The 17,468-nt window shown below is 42.4% G+C and overlaps 1 protein-coding gene across 4 annotated transcripts in view; it reads right to left on the minus strand.

The window, feature by feature from the left end:
* Positions 1 to 17,468, minus strand: part of ttc27 (tetratricopeptide repeat domain 27) — a 53,034-nt gene that overhangs the window by 12,181 nt on the left and 23,385 nt on the right. For all 4 annotated transcript variants that reach the window (XR_007031599.1, XM_047335160.1, XM_035606428.2 and 1 more), the window contains exons 10-18: positions 12,473 to 12,586; positions 10,598 to 10,693; positions 8,081 to 8,203; positions 5,330 to 5,557; positions 4,448 to 4,546; positions 4,135 to 4,187; positions 3,408 to 3,573; positions 736 to 933; positions 317 to 428 (exon numbers count right to left, since the gene is read on the minus strand). Coding sequence is in view for 3 of the 4 variants with exons in the window: in XM_047335160.1 (XP_047191116.1) it covers positions 317 to 428; positions 736 to 933; positions 3,408 to 3,573; positions 4,135 to 4,187; positions 4,448 to 4,546; positions 5,330 to 5,557; positions 8,081 to 8,203; positions 10,598 to 10,693; positions 12,473 to 12,586 (1,189 nt within the window). In the remaining variant the exon portion in view is untranslated. The remainder of the gene's footprint in view (positions 1 to 316; positions 429 to 735; positions 934 to 3,407; positions 3,574 to 4,134; positions 4,188 to 4,447; positions 4,547 to 5,329; positions 5,558 to 8,080; positions 8,204 to 10,597; positions 10,694 to 12,472; positions 12,587 to 17,468) is intronic.

The following is a 17,468-nucleotide window of genomic DNA, read 5'->3' on the forward strand; positions in this document are numbered from 1 at the left end:
AGCCACTTCTAGAGGTGTTTATTTATCTTCCTCTCCATTACCTCATTTGTCTTATTCCATAAACTGCTGCCTTTTGCCCTCAGCCCACCTGCCAAAAAGACCAGTCTGCTCTGATTGGTCAGCTGGCCCACTCTTTTGTGATTCAACTGTAACTTTAACACGTTTGTTGTTATCTCTCTATGTCAAGGTAAAAACTGTATGTAGCCGGACATGTTGCATACTACTTGGTGATGTAGATGCTTATGGAAAATGTTCTTCTTCTTAAATGGTTTAGTGGTGGCAAAAATGGAGACCAACGTCTCAATGGTTCTCTCACCTTCTCCCATGTCAACGGCTCTTTTCATCACCTCCTTAAAGAGACCAGGTTCTTTCTCCCAGCCCACAGTCTGCACCTCACAGCGATGAGCCTTGGACAAGAACTGTAGTGCCTGAAAAATCCCCACAGAAACATTACTTTTTTTTTGATACTTCCCTTGATTCACTTAGAGTTTTTGCCCTGGTGTTTCAACTAATGGCTGGTTCACGCTGACTATATGATTGGAGTACCATTGCAGGTCCAAATATTTTAACATTAACGTACCTCACACAACAATAATGCCTGGGCCTTAAAGACAAGTTCACAATGAAGATCTTTTCAACTTGTGCAAACATTTAATCTCCAGTGAGTTTGCATATGTTCACATCCGCTTGCATCTCTTTACTGACTTCAGCTACGACACTGGTTGTGCCACTGACCTTTTCATTGTCCTCTGGGCTGGAGCTGTGGCCGTCACCGTACAGCAGCGCATACTGCTGCCATATCTCAGCATCGCTGCTGTGGCGGGAACTGACCCGACCTAGGAGCTCCTTCAGTTTAGACTTGTAGGAAGCTGCCGGTTCCCCCTGGCTGTCGGTCAGGTTTTCAACTACTGCTCGTACCAGTATCTGTAGAACCTGCCAATGGGGGGAAACAAATGATACATACTTCAATATCAGATTTCTATTGAAAGATAAATCACATTCAATTCTTTCATCAACTTCTTCAACCATTCCCAGATGTTGCAAAGACCAACACACACACACACACACACACACACACACACACACACACACACACACACACACACACACACACACACACACACACACACACACACACACACACACACACACACACACACACACACACACACACACACACACACACACACACACACACACACACACACACACAATGGTCTCATCGTGTGGATAATACCGGCCTCTCATGTCAGTCCACTTTATGTTATGATTAAATAGGACTTTTTGATCTATCTCCCTATGCTGTCCATCACTTTGGTGAATGTGACACTTTAAGGTGAAATCTGTATGGATGACTTGGATCCAGTTAGAGTGTGAAATTAGGCGGAAAAGTAATAATCTCTCTGCAGAGAAAAAAGGAGAATAATAATACGAATGACATGCCAGAATTTGCAATGAAGCTCATTTTGAAGTCCACTTTTAGAACACAAAAAAAAATAAATAAAATGTTCTTTCTACAGGGATATATTATTTGTATATAGCCTATACAGTGTGCGTTTGTGTGTGTGACTGTAAGCTTCCTTTTTTCCCATTCAAGCCTAGGAGGCACAAAGCTGAGCCATGTGACCCTCAGCTCCTTTGAAATCTATCAGCCAGTCAAAGCACTTTTGTCACCAGCCATCTACACATTCCATAAGAGAGGAATTCATGGTGGTCCCTGCCACTATCTTTGCTCCTTGCCTGGGCTAAAAACAACTAAAGGGAAGTAAAATATGAGTTACTTTTCTAAATACGTGACTTTGATCTGATTACTTAGTAAAAGAGGCCCACTGTCACTGCCATTTATGCAAATCACCATTTGAAGGTTTGAGATGGATGTTTGTAAAAATAGAAGGATAAAAATGGAACAGTCATTTCAGAGATATTACTTTCAAGTGATGTTTTGAAGGTTTGAAGTTTTGGCATGTTAGTTTCAGTGAGAGAGGGGAAGTGGTACATTTAATTAAAGCTGCAGATCACACTTATAGCCCATTCAGACAGACCCCTTTGGTTAAACTTATTTGTTCTGTAAGAGGAAATACAACAGGAGAAGGAAAACAGGCACAGTGAAAGTCCATTTACTGAGATTTTCTACTTGGAGCATGAAAGCGGTGGTTGACCTTTTCTACTTTTACATCTCGCAGCCTTATTGATGAGACTGGTCAAAACACGACCGGCATAAATGAACACGGCGGATGAAAAATGACCAAAAACAGGAATATAGCAAGGAAGGACACTCAGAAATTGGATGTGGACATCCAAAAGACGTCTTACTGCATCAGAGTTGTGATTTAAATCACTGGCACTCGGTTAAGCGGTGGCTTTATTGTTGTTATAGGGTTGAAGGAGAGAATTGATTATCCTGAAAATGCAACTGTTGGCTGTTTTACATTGTTTATTCTGAGCTGATGGTTAATCTTTTGCTTTGAATGCATTGGTGGGCGTGTAATTACTGAGACATGATTAAGAGATACTTTTCTTTCAGTCGCTGTAATGACTTTGCATTTGTGATCACAATGAAAAGGTTTAATTAGCACTAGAGGAACTCTTGGTTTATTGTTTGACAAGATTTTATTTGCTGGGTTTAACTATGGTTAGATAGCAAATCACCTGTTTTGCCTCTCACAAAGCTCTGAGATCCTCTAAAGGCATCATCGTCATTCTTTTCTTTCCAAAGGACATAAGGAGGAGAAGATAGTGGCAGGTTCTTTTCATCCTATGTTTAAAGTTGAAAAAGCTATAATTTAACCAGGTTATATCGTTTTCAAATTCAAATAAATAATTATGGCTTGATTTACAAATTGTCTTGGTACAGTGAATTTACCAGGGTATCTTTGCATGAGTTTGCATAATTGGTACATTATTTTTTTGAAGTGATATTAGGTTTGTGTATCTCATAATAATCATTTTATTAACTTGATAAAAAATAAAGATGGAAGAATAAAGAAATGCAAGCTTTATGCAACTCCTCACCGTTTTTTTCTAGTTGTAAGAGACAGGCTAGAAAGACTACAGAAAACTAGCTCGTTTATATCTTTGGTTCTCTCTGTCAGTCACATGGCCTTCCACTTTCCACTTTTGGTCTGCCTCAATCCGTCCAACTTGCCATCAGTCAGTTAGTCAGGGAACAGCAGATAAAGAAATTCATCTCTTGAAAGGATGTCACCATTTTGATGGTGCAACTTGACATCGAAGTGGAGTATAAAACAATCAACAATGTGTCTGTGGTGTCCGCAGCTGTCCTTCAGAGACCTTATATCACATATTTTCAGAATCAAGTCTTATGTCACCTGAGTTGACATATCCACATTCTTACATGTGTCCAGTAACAACACAAACCTTTATGTTCAATTTCACTGGGGCTTTACCTGGATGTCCTTGAAGTTTTCCCTGAGGTCCATCAGACGGTGGTAGGCTTTGATGGCTTCAGCAAACTCCCCAACGTCAGTGCTCACGGCAATGAAGTTCTCCCAGATCTGCCAGTGTTCGTAGTTACACCTCAGGGATTCCTGCAGTGTACGGAAGGCTTTGGTTCTGCCATTGCGGGCGGCGGGCGGGCGGGAGGAGAGAGACGGGGGAAAAAAAAAGATCGAAAACGAAAATAAATACCAAGCAGTTACAGAGTAAACTAAAAGAGGAGATTTAAAGTGCCAATAGCAGAAACAGTATTAACTGTAATCAACAGTAATTGGGATTGGCTGATTGAAAAGATACAATGGCGCTGCTTCTCTCTCAGACACACACACACACACACGTTTCAGTTAAAAAGTGCTAACCAGGTTTTAATAAAACCCTTTCCTGCTTTGCTTTTCAATTTCAGGCCTGAAAGCACATGAGTCTGACGTGAGAAAAGGCTGAGAGACACTCAGGATTCACCGGATGCCTGTTTACACTCAGAGTCTTCTCTACGAGGAGAAAACACAGCACGTATGAACATGAACACGACCAGACCTGAAAACATATTTTGAACATTTTTGCTTTGGGTATTTTCCCCAAGAGATTTCTGTATTATTGGATATATGCACACTTACTCCCAAAGCAAACAACTTAATAGACACTTTTTAAAGAACGTCTCCAATGCCCACTCATACTCACTTCTGATGTAGGCGAATGTAAGCTGTGGAGAGGTTGTTCCAGCCTTCTGCATTCTGAGAGGAGGAAGGATACGATGAGAAAGAGTTGTAGAGATATATAATGATAACAGAAATGACTCTTAATTTGATTAATAACTATAACAATTTCAAGTTTTCACACAGGCTGTCAAAGTGTGCAGGGGTGGTGAGACGTGTATATCTGATTGTTGACTAAGACATTGATGGGATGTTGTTTTCTCCTGCTTGTACTTTTCCATCTTCTGATTGTAGTTAGTGAATTGTTGATGTGAAGTGTTTTGTTTGCAGGTACTTACGTCTGGCTCGAGTACCACACACTTCTGGAAAGCCCTGGCAGCTCCCTCATAGCTCTCGAGAGTAAAGTAGGCACAGCCGAGGGAAAACCACACACCAAGCTGTCCACACACACACACACAAAACATTGAACGTGGATTCAAGTATTAAATCTTTGCACATATATCAAAAACAGATATAAAAAAGCTTCTCCTTAGAAACAAAAAAGAAAGTGTCTAAACCCATGATAGACAATGTCAACATTAAATAGGTTGAATGTTTATGGTGATAGTATGTTAAGCTTTGCTAAAACCCACTGAACACCCAGCACAGGATGGATAGGTGGATGGATGGATGGTTGATAAGGGGGACGGATGATAGATAAGGGGAATGGATGAATGGATGGATGGATGGGGGGATGGATGATAGATGGATGGATGGATGAGGGAGATGAATGGATGGAAGGATGGATAGATAAGGGGGATGGATGATAGATGGACAGATGGATGGATAAGGGAGATGGATGGAAAAGGGTGATGATGGATCAATAAGCTTGAGTGATGGATGGATGGGGGAATGGATGGATGAATGAGGGGGATAGATGGATGGATGGAAATGCGGGATGGGTGATAGATGGATGAAGGAGATGAATGAATGGATGGATGGATAGATAAGGGGGATGGATGGATGGATTGTTCGCCTTCACTGGATCAACTCCGTTCATATCTAATAAACGCAGGTATGCGGACCACAGACTGTAAAACCAAATCTTCTCCTTTTATAATTTTGAATTCCCTTTGACAGTTTACTTTTTTAAAAATGTACAAAACAGCAAAGCTGTAGGGACACACCTACACACCTACACCTAACCTCACGTTCGAGCAGTGTCGGCGAGTTACTTGTACCTGCATGGTGTTGATCTTCAGCGACTGCTCAAAGCACTCTGTGCACTGCTGGATCTCCTTGTCGCGGAGGTGCAGCAGGGCTTTGGAGCGCATGGCCCTGGCACTGCGTCTGCCCGACAGCTCCCACGCCCGGTCGTAGTACTGATGGTCCCGCAAGATGTCTCCCAGGAGGCAATACAGACTGGGCGTCTCCTTCTTCTCCAACTCCCTGCGAACGATCTCCTCAGCCTGACAAAGTGGGACGGCATAGGAGAGGAGGATGAGGTGGAGGAGACGGACAGAACACGACTAACAAAGGCAGAATACTGAACCGAGCAATGGCAAGAAAATGAGGTGCAACACACAAGAATTGGGAACAAAGACAAAAAGAAAAAAAGATTTCATTACAAGTAAATTGTCAAATAACACAGACATTTCCACTTGTTGCCCTTCACCGTTTCACACAATGCGTTGGATTCCTCTTGGAAAGGCAGAGACTCACACTGTTGTGAAGGTGGGGTAATGAACAGATTGTTTTTTTCTCTTTTCAAATCCCTTTATATTGATTTGGATTGTGAAGTGTTCCAGTCGAATCACTGGGAGGCTGAGGTCCTTTGAGGCCTGACAGAGCCTTTTAGTTTCACTGCATTCCTTTGCCGAGTCCTGCTTTCAGAGGGTTCTGACGCCGGGAAACAAGAAACCTCTTCAATCTTATCTCAACTACATAGATACAACAACCTGTTACTGAGGGTAATACACAACGCTTCTATTATCCACTGTTCACTGAAAATAATGAATCTGAAAAACTGCACCTATTTGGGCCATCGCTTTGTATTTGAAACTCAAACCACCAACTCTGGTTAAATTCACAAGGTCATAATGTGTAAATACTAGAGCCAATGTAATTATATGCTTTCCCAATTTAAAAGAAAACAATAAGTATTAAAAAGTCCAACTAAATAAGAACTGATCAAAGTTATTCAATCAAAACAATCACATTTAATTTCATCAGCTTTCACTGAACAATATGACAATAATATTAAGTGATATAGTAAGAATGCAATGTAATTTAATCAAGTCTAAGACTTTATTTTCTTGGTTTTGAGTTATGGATGTCAGAATTAAATTGGAGTTTCAAAAGTAAAGTTCTGATATCATCTCTTATGTTGTTTATGGGCTACATTGCCTCACTGAGATACAATGTCACCGTGATGGAGGGAAAGCAGCCGAGGAGCAGAAAGACTGGTGGAGAGAAGAGAAGAAGCAATTGGACGGAGACCAAACCACTTCAAATAAATGGATTGCCTTGTTGCCTTGTTATGTCGGACCCCAGTGACTACAAAACATGGACTGTTGGCCGGGAAAACCGCCGCCGCACCACATGGTCTAAGACAAGAGGGGAGCGGGAGACGTTCATCATTATCCAAAAGCACCTGGGTAATTGAATTGGACGGAGAAAGCAGGCTGTAATTGACTAACGGAGGCCTGGCAGCCTGCGGGGGTCCCGCTGCGGAGCAGACGCTCAGGTCACTGATGAGCCTCCGCTCACAAGTTTAGTCTGCAGTTAATGAGCGTGTTTGTATGCAGACGCAGTAAGCCAGTGAGCCGTGTTTGCTGGCCTACAGTATATGCCGATGCATGCCACAGTCCCTGAGCTTGTGTGTTTGTGTGCGTGTGCGCGTGTGCTCTGATCGGCATGTAACGTGCCGAACGCATGAACGTATTAACTGTACATATGTATATAATGAATAAATAAATTGTACATTTGTGTAATGTCAGTCTGCACAATGGGGATGTGGGTAATAAAACGTTAGCAATAGACCTTGCTGAAGCTGCTGCTGGGTGGGCACTGTGACCATTAAGGGATACACATGATCAGCAATAATGGCTGCTATTAGCATAACACCAAACCGGGAAATGTAGGGGCGAGGGTGGGAGGTTAGTTTTGACGAGGAAGAGGAATGTGTGGAACAGAGTCAGGCCAAGGCATAAACGCATGTGTGTAGTTTCCTTAAGGTTGCAAGAGTTTGATGCCCCAAGTGAACTCGCGGGTCCGATGGAGCTTGAGATTGTCGGGCAGATTGTTGCAGCATCGGTGATAGTTCAGGTGTCTGATCAGGATGCCTCCTGGACACCTCCATTAAGAGGTTGCTGCAGGGCTGACGTGTGCACTATATTTAGTTTTTTGTCCACAGTGTCAGACTGAGGACAAACCCTGCACTTAACATTATTGAAGCAGATTAAAATCCTGATTTGGCCTGGACAGTCGATGATTTATAACCAGTACTGATCTACCCGTCTCCTCACCGAGCACCAAACCCTCAAAGTCACATTTTGCTTTCTTAGGACAAAGGAGGAATTATTTTTTTATGATATGACAATCTAACTAAACAATCTGTCACTTCCTCCTCCTCCATGATTTGCACCATGACCAGGTGCTGAGTGAAAAGTTTTTACACTTCATCAATCAACTGTTAAACTGACTAAACTAAAATGACTCTCAAACATTACGTCAGTGAAGAACCAATTGAAAAGACACTTTCACTTTTCAAAATATTGTTAAAGGATTTAACAAAGATTTGGAGAAAATGTGTGGAAAAAAAAGTGTTTGGGGTAAAGCAAAAAAAGGGTGTTCCTTTAAGGTAAGCATGAAGCACTAAAATATGCCGTTACAGGGTGAAAATGAAAATATATAGGCGCTTTGAAACTTGAACATTAATATACTGTATGCATCAAGTTAATTTCCCAACAGATGTCGTGTGCGTGAAGTACCTTGCCATGTTGGCCCAGCCTCTCGTAGCAGATAACGACATCCTCCCAGAGCTCCAGCTTTTCAAAAGTGAGCAGAGCTGAACTGACGCAGCCGAGGTCCGTCAGCAGGCTGGCCAGCTGTTTCTGCAGAGGGGGGAGACAACAGCAGCACTCAGAGGCCTGGAGGTCTTTGAGGTTGTTGAGTACGCCAACAAGGCTAACGACGGAAGGTCAAAGGACCAAGGTCACTGGGACACGTTGTTGAGGAACCATGAATGTTTGGCATATCCACTTGACTAGATTTTTTAAAACCTGAATAAGAGAAAGGTTAGAAGAAGAGTCATTGGCGGGGTCACCAAATTCATTGGGTGGGTTCTCTGGGGATCATGAATGTCTGTATGAATTCCCGAGCAATGCAACCTGTATTTGTAAAGATATTTCAATCCGGACCGACCGACCTTGCCGTCCCTGGAGCCGCGTCACTGCAGAGGCTAAATGGTAATGGTGAGCCCTCTACAGCGATGTATGCGTGACAGTTGGTTTTTATACATTACTGCGAAATGAATAAAAAACCAAACGCTGCCCGAAAGGTAGGGAAATCAATTGGAAAATTGACGACGTGGTTTAGAAAATGGTCAGCAGTAATGGAAAATATACTGTGCGTGATTGGCCTGAGATGTGCAAAACTAACGGTACGTATAAAACAAGTGTAAAAATGCCCTCGCACCAAGAGAGAATTAAATGGCTTCTGATGAGAAGAACAACACACACACACAAAGAGAAACACACCCCCAGCCATAAATAGGCTGTCGTCAATGTGTTAATGCAGGGAATGGTTCTCCTGCGAGGAGGAAATGCATCAAGGTGCTGCTGCAATCCTCCACCTCAACCCACTTTCAAGTCCCCAGGCAGCAATAGGAACTCCTCAATTCCAGCTTTATTGCTGTTATCAGTTATTACATGCTGCTGCCTGGCTGATGTCTCCTCCCCAGCTGATCTTTCCATCTTTCCCGTACTCCTCCTCCCTCAATCTCTTCGACACATTAAATCTTTCTATTACTGCTCATTCCACTACCCCCCCCTTCTCTCCGTTTTATTCTCCACTCAACCCTGGGCTTTATTACAGCGTCGAATGTTTGTCTTTGTTGATCCTATGATGCTTTGCGGTTCAGCAGTTGTGTCACAAAATGTCCTAGGTGTAATTTTTTAGCAGCCTGTGTCCGGAAAATGTAAAAGATGGAAAGAAATGGCTCATTTTTTGTCAAGTGCGTAGCTCTCTCACTGGTGAGGATGCTGTTTTTTCCACCTGAGACATGTTCGGGCGCTTTCACACCTTCCTTGTTTGGTCTGGACCAATCTGACATTTCAATTTAGTTTTGCTTGCCATCTGGCCATAAAACGTTTGAACGACGAGGACGTTAAGTTGATATATTCAAACTCTTGTCCAGTGCTGCGTCTGAAGTTGTAAAACATAATGACAGTGGCAACAAAATTAACGTTAATGTGAAACGAAAACTAAATGGATCAAATGTAAACGACGTAACAAAGACATTGTGTGAAAATGCTCTTAGCTTAAGTGTTTTGTCTTTCTTGCATTATTTGCAGAACGTCAGTCAACCTCTGTATGAATTCAAGAACCCGTTGTGTTTCAGTAACGACACAGTCCCAGTGGTGAGTCTGTCATCGTTGTCACTGGTGGCATATGTGCTGTGCGAAACTGGAAAGCTTGACAGGCTCTGAAACAGTAAGCAAAGGTTCAATTGTTTTATTGTGGGGGGTTTTGCAATTCATTTTAAAGTGCGATTAATCACCGCCTTGACAGCATTATGTTAATTAATAAATATTAAATGTGCTCTTTTCAGTCCATCAAGCAAGTCAGTGGAGAACGACGGAATATTTATAGACGCCTTGTGGAAACCGAGCGGGTTCTTGAGAGTTTCAGAGAATTTCAATTATGAGGGAGGCACTGAGGTTCAGCAGCGAGCGGCACTTCCATTAAAATTGCAGATAAATATTGGCAGAGCTCGAACCGCAGAATGTAACACTGTTACCACAACCATTCATTCTTTACATTTCTAAAGAGAAACGCACTTAAATATCTCGAGAGCTATGTTGGTGTGTCGGCTATAAAATGTGAAATGTCTGGGAAAAATTACTGGATTTATCGCCAGTTGATACCCACATTCATTTTCCCAGAGGATGGATTATTATCCTTCGGTGACCCTCGGACTTTTAATCCAGTCCCAAATGTGAATTTGTCTACGATTTTGGTTGATAACCAAGTACCTGTACCTTATGTGCTTGAGGTTAATTAGCAAACGTCGGCACGCTAAAAATGATACTGCTGAACATAGAAAAACATGAACCTGTTAAAAGTTGGCAAGTCAGCATGGTCACTGTAACTCTCCATTTGTAACACACACAATAGTCAGAGTAGTGTGTGATGTGCTACACACCCCTTGACAAAGTGTATCCTACCACATTTGATGACTACAGAGTCCGAGTGCTTGTTTCATGGTGTGTGTTTTTGTTGGGTACCTGGACGGCCCATATGGGCGGGGCTTGGCAACAGTAGAAGACTTTGAGCCGCTCACTCGCTGGACAGTTCTTGTCGTCAAAGTAGTCTACTAACGCCTGGAAGAAGAAAAGAAAAAAGAAGGGACGAGGAGATGAACGTCTGCAGCTGTCACGGGATCTGCTGTGTCTGTGACTTGAGTTATTCACAGGGGCACTGAATGGACAGAGGGGCCATTTGGTACTAAATGGGCAGTGACGGGGAAGATTCAGCAAACAGACTCTTCTGAGCTTGACTTGTCAAATCAACCACAGCAGTTCAACCGATACTGTACTCTGCACATTATTTCTTACAAATGGGACGCTAATATTTCACCCCACAAGAGGTGTCTAATAAAGATAAAATACCACATCACCAACAGAAAGACACAAGAAGAAGAAGACAGAAATAAAGAAGGAAACACTGAGGATTAATTACTTGGATTAACGTGTGTAACCAAATATTTCTCTCAGCTCATCTCATTAGCAGGCTGTAGCTACAGGCTGTAAATATTATAATTAGACCGACTCCCAAATCCTGTTGTAACCCCAAACACATACCATCAAATCTCCAAGTTAAGTCAGTTTGCATTTTATTCATACTTAATGTGTTTTGTTTTTTTAAAGAGATGCATTAATTATATTCCTTAACAAAAAGTGCCCTGAGATTTTCTCAATTAAAAAAATGAATGTAAGTGTGGAGAAAAATGTGAAAAGGGTCGATGGAAAAATAATGTCCACCATTTTCAGACTAACTTTTTTGAATGTAGAATACAGATGTAGTTTGAGTAGTAGATGTAGATTTTAGTTCAACATTGCAATATCTGTTGGAGTATATGCAGCGTCATGTTTACTCACGTTGCGTTGTTCTGTTCCGTTTGTATAGAAAAAATAAAAGATGACTCGTGTGTGGTTCATTTTTTATATAAACCTGGACACTTTTGAGGAAATCGCTCCAACTACATAAAGTATAACTAAGAAAATGACATTTAGTGCGTACAATTTTACTCTCCGGTATCCGGCCTCAAGCTGGAAAATATTTGGAAGGAGGAAAAAAAAAAAGAAAAAGAAAATCCATGTTTTATTTCTTTCAGTGCAGAGACCCAGTGGTCTTCCAGCCAGATGTCTGAGTCCTCCGACTTCTTCACTCGGCTCGTACTGTAATTTCCAAAATGCATGTCTGTGTTTTCGGCCTTTCAAGGTTGTTTATTGATCAACATCCAGAATAACATTTGGAGCTGCGGCGGATTAATGGTTTTGTTTGTGCTCAGGGTTGTTTTGAGAAAAGAACAAGGTTGCTCAATAACTCACTGGCGCTGTGAGCGGAGTCAAGCTCAGCGGCTCGTTTCACTTTGTTAATGCACTCGTTTTCAGACTCCCTTTTCCTTCCGCGCTTCCTGTCTGTCTGTAAAGTCCCCATGAAAGATGTTTGATCATAAAATAGGTTCCACAAATAACAGAATTTCACTACAATTATATTTCACGGTCTGATTCTATATACTGGCGGGCCCCCATATTGTCGCCTGCTCTGGTGTCTGACGACGTTCTCCGTCTTATCTTGCCCCTTCGACTTGAAATGGCATCGTTGCATTGTTTTATAACTAATAGTTCTTCATCTAATGTCTCAATGCCAACTGTAAAACTAGATAACATGCATATAAAATCTCATTACCACACACAACTTTTTTAATTGCGGGCAGATCCAAAAAGTAATGATCCGATATCTTTGGTAAAGTAGGCGTACATAAGCTTTATACACTTGTGTGTAAAAGGAAGGTATGTGAAAAGGGTTTACAGTACTACAGCTTGCTCTTAATAAATCTATTAATATAGCTCACCCACAAACATTTGTGTTCTTACCTGGGTTTGCATCATGGCTCTCTCAACACACCGGGTGCGTCCTCTCTCCAGTTTGGTCCTGAGGCAAAGCGTTGAGACTTCTACAGCCCAGAACTTGGGCTGAGACAGTATACACTGCAGAAGAATCAGAGTAAACAATCAGATCATCTTTTAATCAGCATCAAGTCAAACGGGATGGAAATCCTAATCTAGCACCACAGTCCAATGCCAGAGATTTGAAAAAGAGAATAATCGAGGGAGTCCTGTCACATATAAAATTTGGTCAGCTCTGGTCAAACCAGTGTAAAATGATAATTACCATAAGCATACAAATAAAGACAGCATCCAATCAATGGCTGCATCTGCAATAATGTCCAGCAGAAACAAATACAGGCCAGTTACAAAAACATTACCTGTGTTTCCTCAGATTTATCCACAAAACAACAGTCACTACATACAATTATTTTTGTTTCCACAAATCTCCCATCCCTCAATGACATGTAAATTTTCACAGTAAAAGGAAGATTACTGACCGAACCTAATGATGATCATTCAGTATCACAATCATCATGTCCTGTTGTCTCTGTGGCAACGCAGACTATAGGATTATATGAAGAAAGAGGAAGCATTGGAAATTGGAAAGGAAAACCCCGTCTCTATTGCCGTTTTCAGACGCGATCTCCGGAGAAAGTCCTGACAATTGGGTCGGTCGAACATTTTCTGGAGTTTGCGGTTTACATGTGAAAAAACGCAGCAGGAGATTGTCCGAGGTCAGACGCGTTCACAACTACAGGAAACTTTCCAGAACATTCAGGTGAAGGGTGGTCGCCTGGGTGGGGCGCGCACTCACTCACTCGCTGTGAATCTTCCGCAAATGTTAGGTCATTTTTTCCGACGGCAGAAAAAGTTCAGGAAAATGCCCAGACTTCAGTGCATGTCTGAAAGCAGCTCATTATAAGTCTGTCTACAAAAAAGAACCTCTTTTCTTTTGAGTATCACAAGAGAGCTGTTACCCTTCTTTCCAAATCCATGACTTAATATTTAGCTCCATCACAATGGCTCTTAATACACATGCTATGATGCATTATGAATTAAGTCCATTCATTTCTGAACGCACGTTCAGACTGATCCTCGTCAGGCAGCCTCGGGCATCATTTACACATAAAAGGTTCGCCTCAGAGAACAGTGGACCGGGGGGGGTCGACTGCCAAGAAACACACTCGTAAAATGAACCATGAGTCTCGACAGTATCCTGAAAGTTCAATCTACTGCGTCAGAAGAGGGAATTTAAAAACCTCAACCTCAACAGCGGCAAACAGTTTCCGCTTTGTGCCATTTCTGGTCCCTCGAAATAATTAAAACCCAAACATGAAAAGAAAAATACAGCTGAACACTGTTGAGATCTTTGACGCACACAACCTGGTGGAAAGCATTGACGACGCAGAACACACACACACACACACACACACACACACACACACACACACACACACACACACACACACACACACACACACACACACACACACACACACACACACACACACACACACACACACACACACACACACACACACACACACACACACACACACACACACACACACACCTCCCCTCTCCTGAAGCAACGCAGGGCTTAGCTGTCTGCGCTGCACTTTAATGAGTCAACCGACGAGCTTCAGCGAGAACACAATTATTAAAAGCTATTACCGCCTGAAAGTCTTTATGTGTGAGCTGTAGAGATAATCTGCAGTACGATAGCGGCGACAGCTTAGCGGCACGGCTTTAGATGAGCTGATTAAAGGAAAGAGAGGGAGGAGGTGGATCAAACCGGCATAGTGGCAGGTAGACATCAGGGAAGATGACTCAAGCCTTTTATCTGAACTCAAGTTTTTATCTGCTCGTCTTCAATCAGGACAACTTGTACGACAATCACTTTCTACACGGCGTGTATTGATGGTGTTAAAAATCTGCAATGAAAGTGAAGCACGGTGAGATGGACCGAACATTAACGATGTTTGTGGATGATTAGCGAGTCTTGCTGGAGTCAGTAGTGCAACGGTAAACTGTCCAAATCACGCAGTTATTGCTTTTGGCAGCATCCATCACTGAGCACTTAAAACTGAATTATGAGGCATGTTGGGCCTTTTAGTGGCCCTTTATCAGGAATGATGATTTTTCTGTTATGTTTGACAGTGTGCTTAGGACAATGACAGCTTCAAGCAATCAGGCTCAGTTATGATATAAACTACAGCTGTTTTCAGACCCAATTTTCTGGACGTTAAAAAATTTAACCAAAGTCAGAAGAATTTATCCTCTGGGGACTAAGTTTATTCTATGATAGTGGCTCGACAACAGACAAAGCGGCATCGTCAGAGCCTTCCTGCAAGCATTATTACAAAATTCCCCAACTTCAGTGACATTTAGTCCGTGTCATGAAGAAGACCACAGCTAAAAGCACGGAGTAAAAGTCAGCGGAATTCAGACCATCATCTTCAGCGTCTGCAAATTTTCATTTAAGCGTCTGTAATTGAGGAGACAAGAGAGAGCATTCGGTATTCTGAGCGAGTCTCTCGACCACACCGCGACTCAGTTTGGAGGAGACGCTGCGTTTGGTAGCGGACTTGACGGGGTGAGGAATAATTTGTTTTGAGGTGCTGGGTATGGTGATCAAAACTGAGCAGACGTGAGCGGCATCCAGACCGAAGCCTCTGGGACAAGGCTGCACGGTGCGCTCTGAGCTGTGTAAACACATTCAGATGTGACAGAGGAGACATGGCGAGCTGAGAGAGGTGGAAGCAACAATGAATTCTGTGGCTTGGCTGGAAATTTTCAATGGAATACGGCGGCGGTTTACAATCTTTTCATTTGTCATTAACTGCAGAATACCACAGATTTACACACACACACGGGATGGGACAGTTATTTATCTCAGTGTAATACGCATTTCCACAACATCCACTTCTGCTGTTTTTTTGTTTTGTTATTTCTGCTGTTAAAGTCCCATCAATAAAAATCAAACACTTCCAGCACAGATGTTTCACATCAGAAGCATTCCAGTGACTCAAAGTGAATCATACCTCTATATCACGGTACAGTTAAAATGTAACTTGAAGAAAAAATTGTGAAGTGTAACCGAATGGAAATATTTAGAGAATGAAAACAGTATTTCTGTTGAAAGAGAAGAAATTGGGGGCCGAGTACAACATTAATCAGTTGTTTCAGTCTTTGCTGACTGAACCTCAACACATAAGACTGGAGCTTGTGCTTTATAACCGCATACATTGTTTGATGATAGGCGTCCGATCCCAGCTTCCCCGAGTCCGCATGCCGATGTGTCCTTGGGCAAGACACTAAATGGCCTCTGGCGGCTATGGCACGGTATACTGCGGATACAGCATGATTGACAGCTTGAGGCTTTTGTCTACCACACAACATATGACAAAGAATCCTGAAGCCTTAGGGATCGAGCGGTTCCCTACGTCTGAGGATGTGGAACCTCCTCATTCGGGGTATGAGATTTTAGTCAAATCGAACAGTCCTGAACAAGATGTGGAGAATTCACAACTTTTTGCCAGTCAGGTTTTTTCTCAGGAAGTGACGCAATTGACTAAACATATCTTCAAGAAAAATATCGATAGTGCCTTTCCAAAATGAAACAAACAACTCCTGCCTTACCCCCAAAGACTGGGTAATAACTTACACATCATCTCTGCCTCCAGATGGTCCTCCAGGAAGGCGATGCAAGTCGGATATCGATGAAGACAGCCAGACATGTGACAACCATCTAACCAGCCTGCAGATTCCTGGATCTACATGTAGGCTGGGAAGATGCCTGCTCACAGAGCCAGCAGCTGCCTGCAGCCGCTCTCCCATCGCATGCAACAATACTAACAGCCAGCTCATTGTTCAAACTGAGCTCACAGCTGGACAGAGCGGCGGCGACCACAGCTCAACCCCTGAGAAAGTCATGAGCACAAAATAGGTGGAATATGTATGATTACACAAACATGTAGGACTTTCTGATCAGAATCCAGGAAACAAGTTCAGGTACAATTTTGTTTTACAACAAAACAAAACCAAACAGTTCATCTGAGGTTGGCTCAACTACAACATGCACTATTTAAATGTTTGTGAATATGTATTAATCTGAGTGACGTACATTTGATATATCCGCAGGAAGGTCAGCAAGGACTTTTATTAGGGTCCAGTATCTAGAGGCTCGTCCGCTGGAGGTACCACCATGTTTTTCTTTTTGAGCTGCGCCCCAGGCCACTCAGTGGGGGGGCCCATTCATCTCCCCCCCATTTTCTTTCATTTTATCAGTTGTTTGGAAAGCACAGGGCTCTTATCTCCTATTTGCCACTCTGAGTCTCTAGACGGGCCAACAATGCCACCAAAACAGAAGAGAGGCACATCATATCACGCCCCGAGTGCAGGCCCTGATGAAGTGTTTAGCTACAAAATCAAGAAAAACTTCATTTGGGCATAAAACTTTTAATCGCAATGGCCAAGGTATCAAACCTGCAGCAGAACATGCGTCATAAAATTAACCCTTTGTTAGATTGCAGCATCTTAGCTGTTGATTGCCAAACTCATAATAGATTTGTGATATACCCATTTTATTCGGTTTTATAGTTCACAGAGAATTTCACAAAGTTGACATCCAAGTACCTCTTCATTTGTAATGCCATTTATGGTTTAAACATGCTGAGAGTAGTCACGGTGCGAGTTGAAGTGAACAACGTTACTGGAGAGTCAACAGCAAAGACTCGGCTTCTCACCTTTCAATTACTGTTTTCATCCCCATTCACACTGTGCCACTTTACTACTCTTTAATAAACATCTTGTGTCTGGCACAGAGTGGAGGACGAAAGACAAGAGATGGACAAAATATTTACCTCGCCTGGACCAAAGAAATTGAACTGCCAAGTTTCGGGGTGTGAAACTGCTACTTCACAGGAGTTAGGTTCGGGGACGGCCCCTGTTTAAGAGTCTTTCGTTCCTCTAAATATTG

Source organism: Scophthalmus maximus, chromosome 10 (assembly GCF_022379125.1).
Source record: "Scophthalmus maximus strain ysfricsl-2021 chromosome 10, ASM2237912v1, whole genome shotgun sequence".
Lineage (NCBI taxonomy): Eukaryota > Metazoa > Chordata > Actinopteri > Pleuronectiformes > Scophthalmidae > Scophthalmus > Scophthalmus maximus.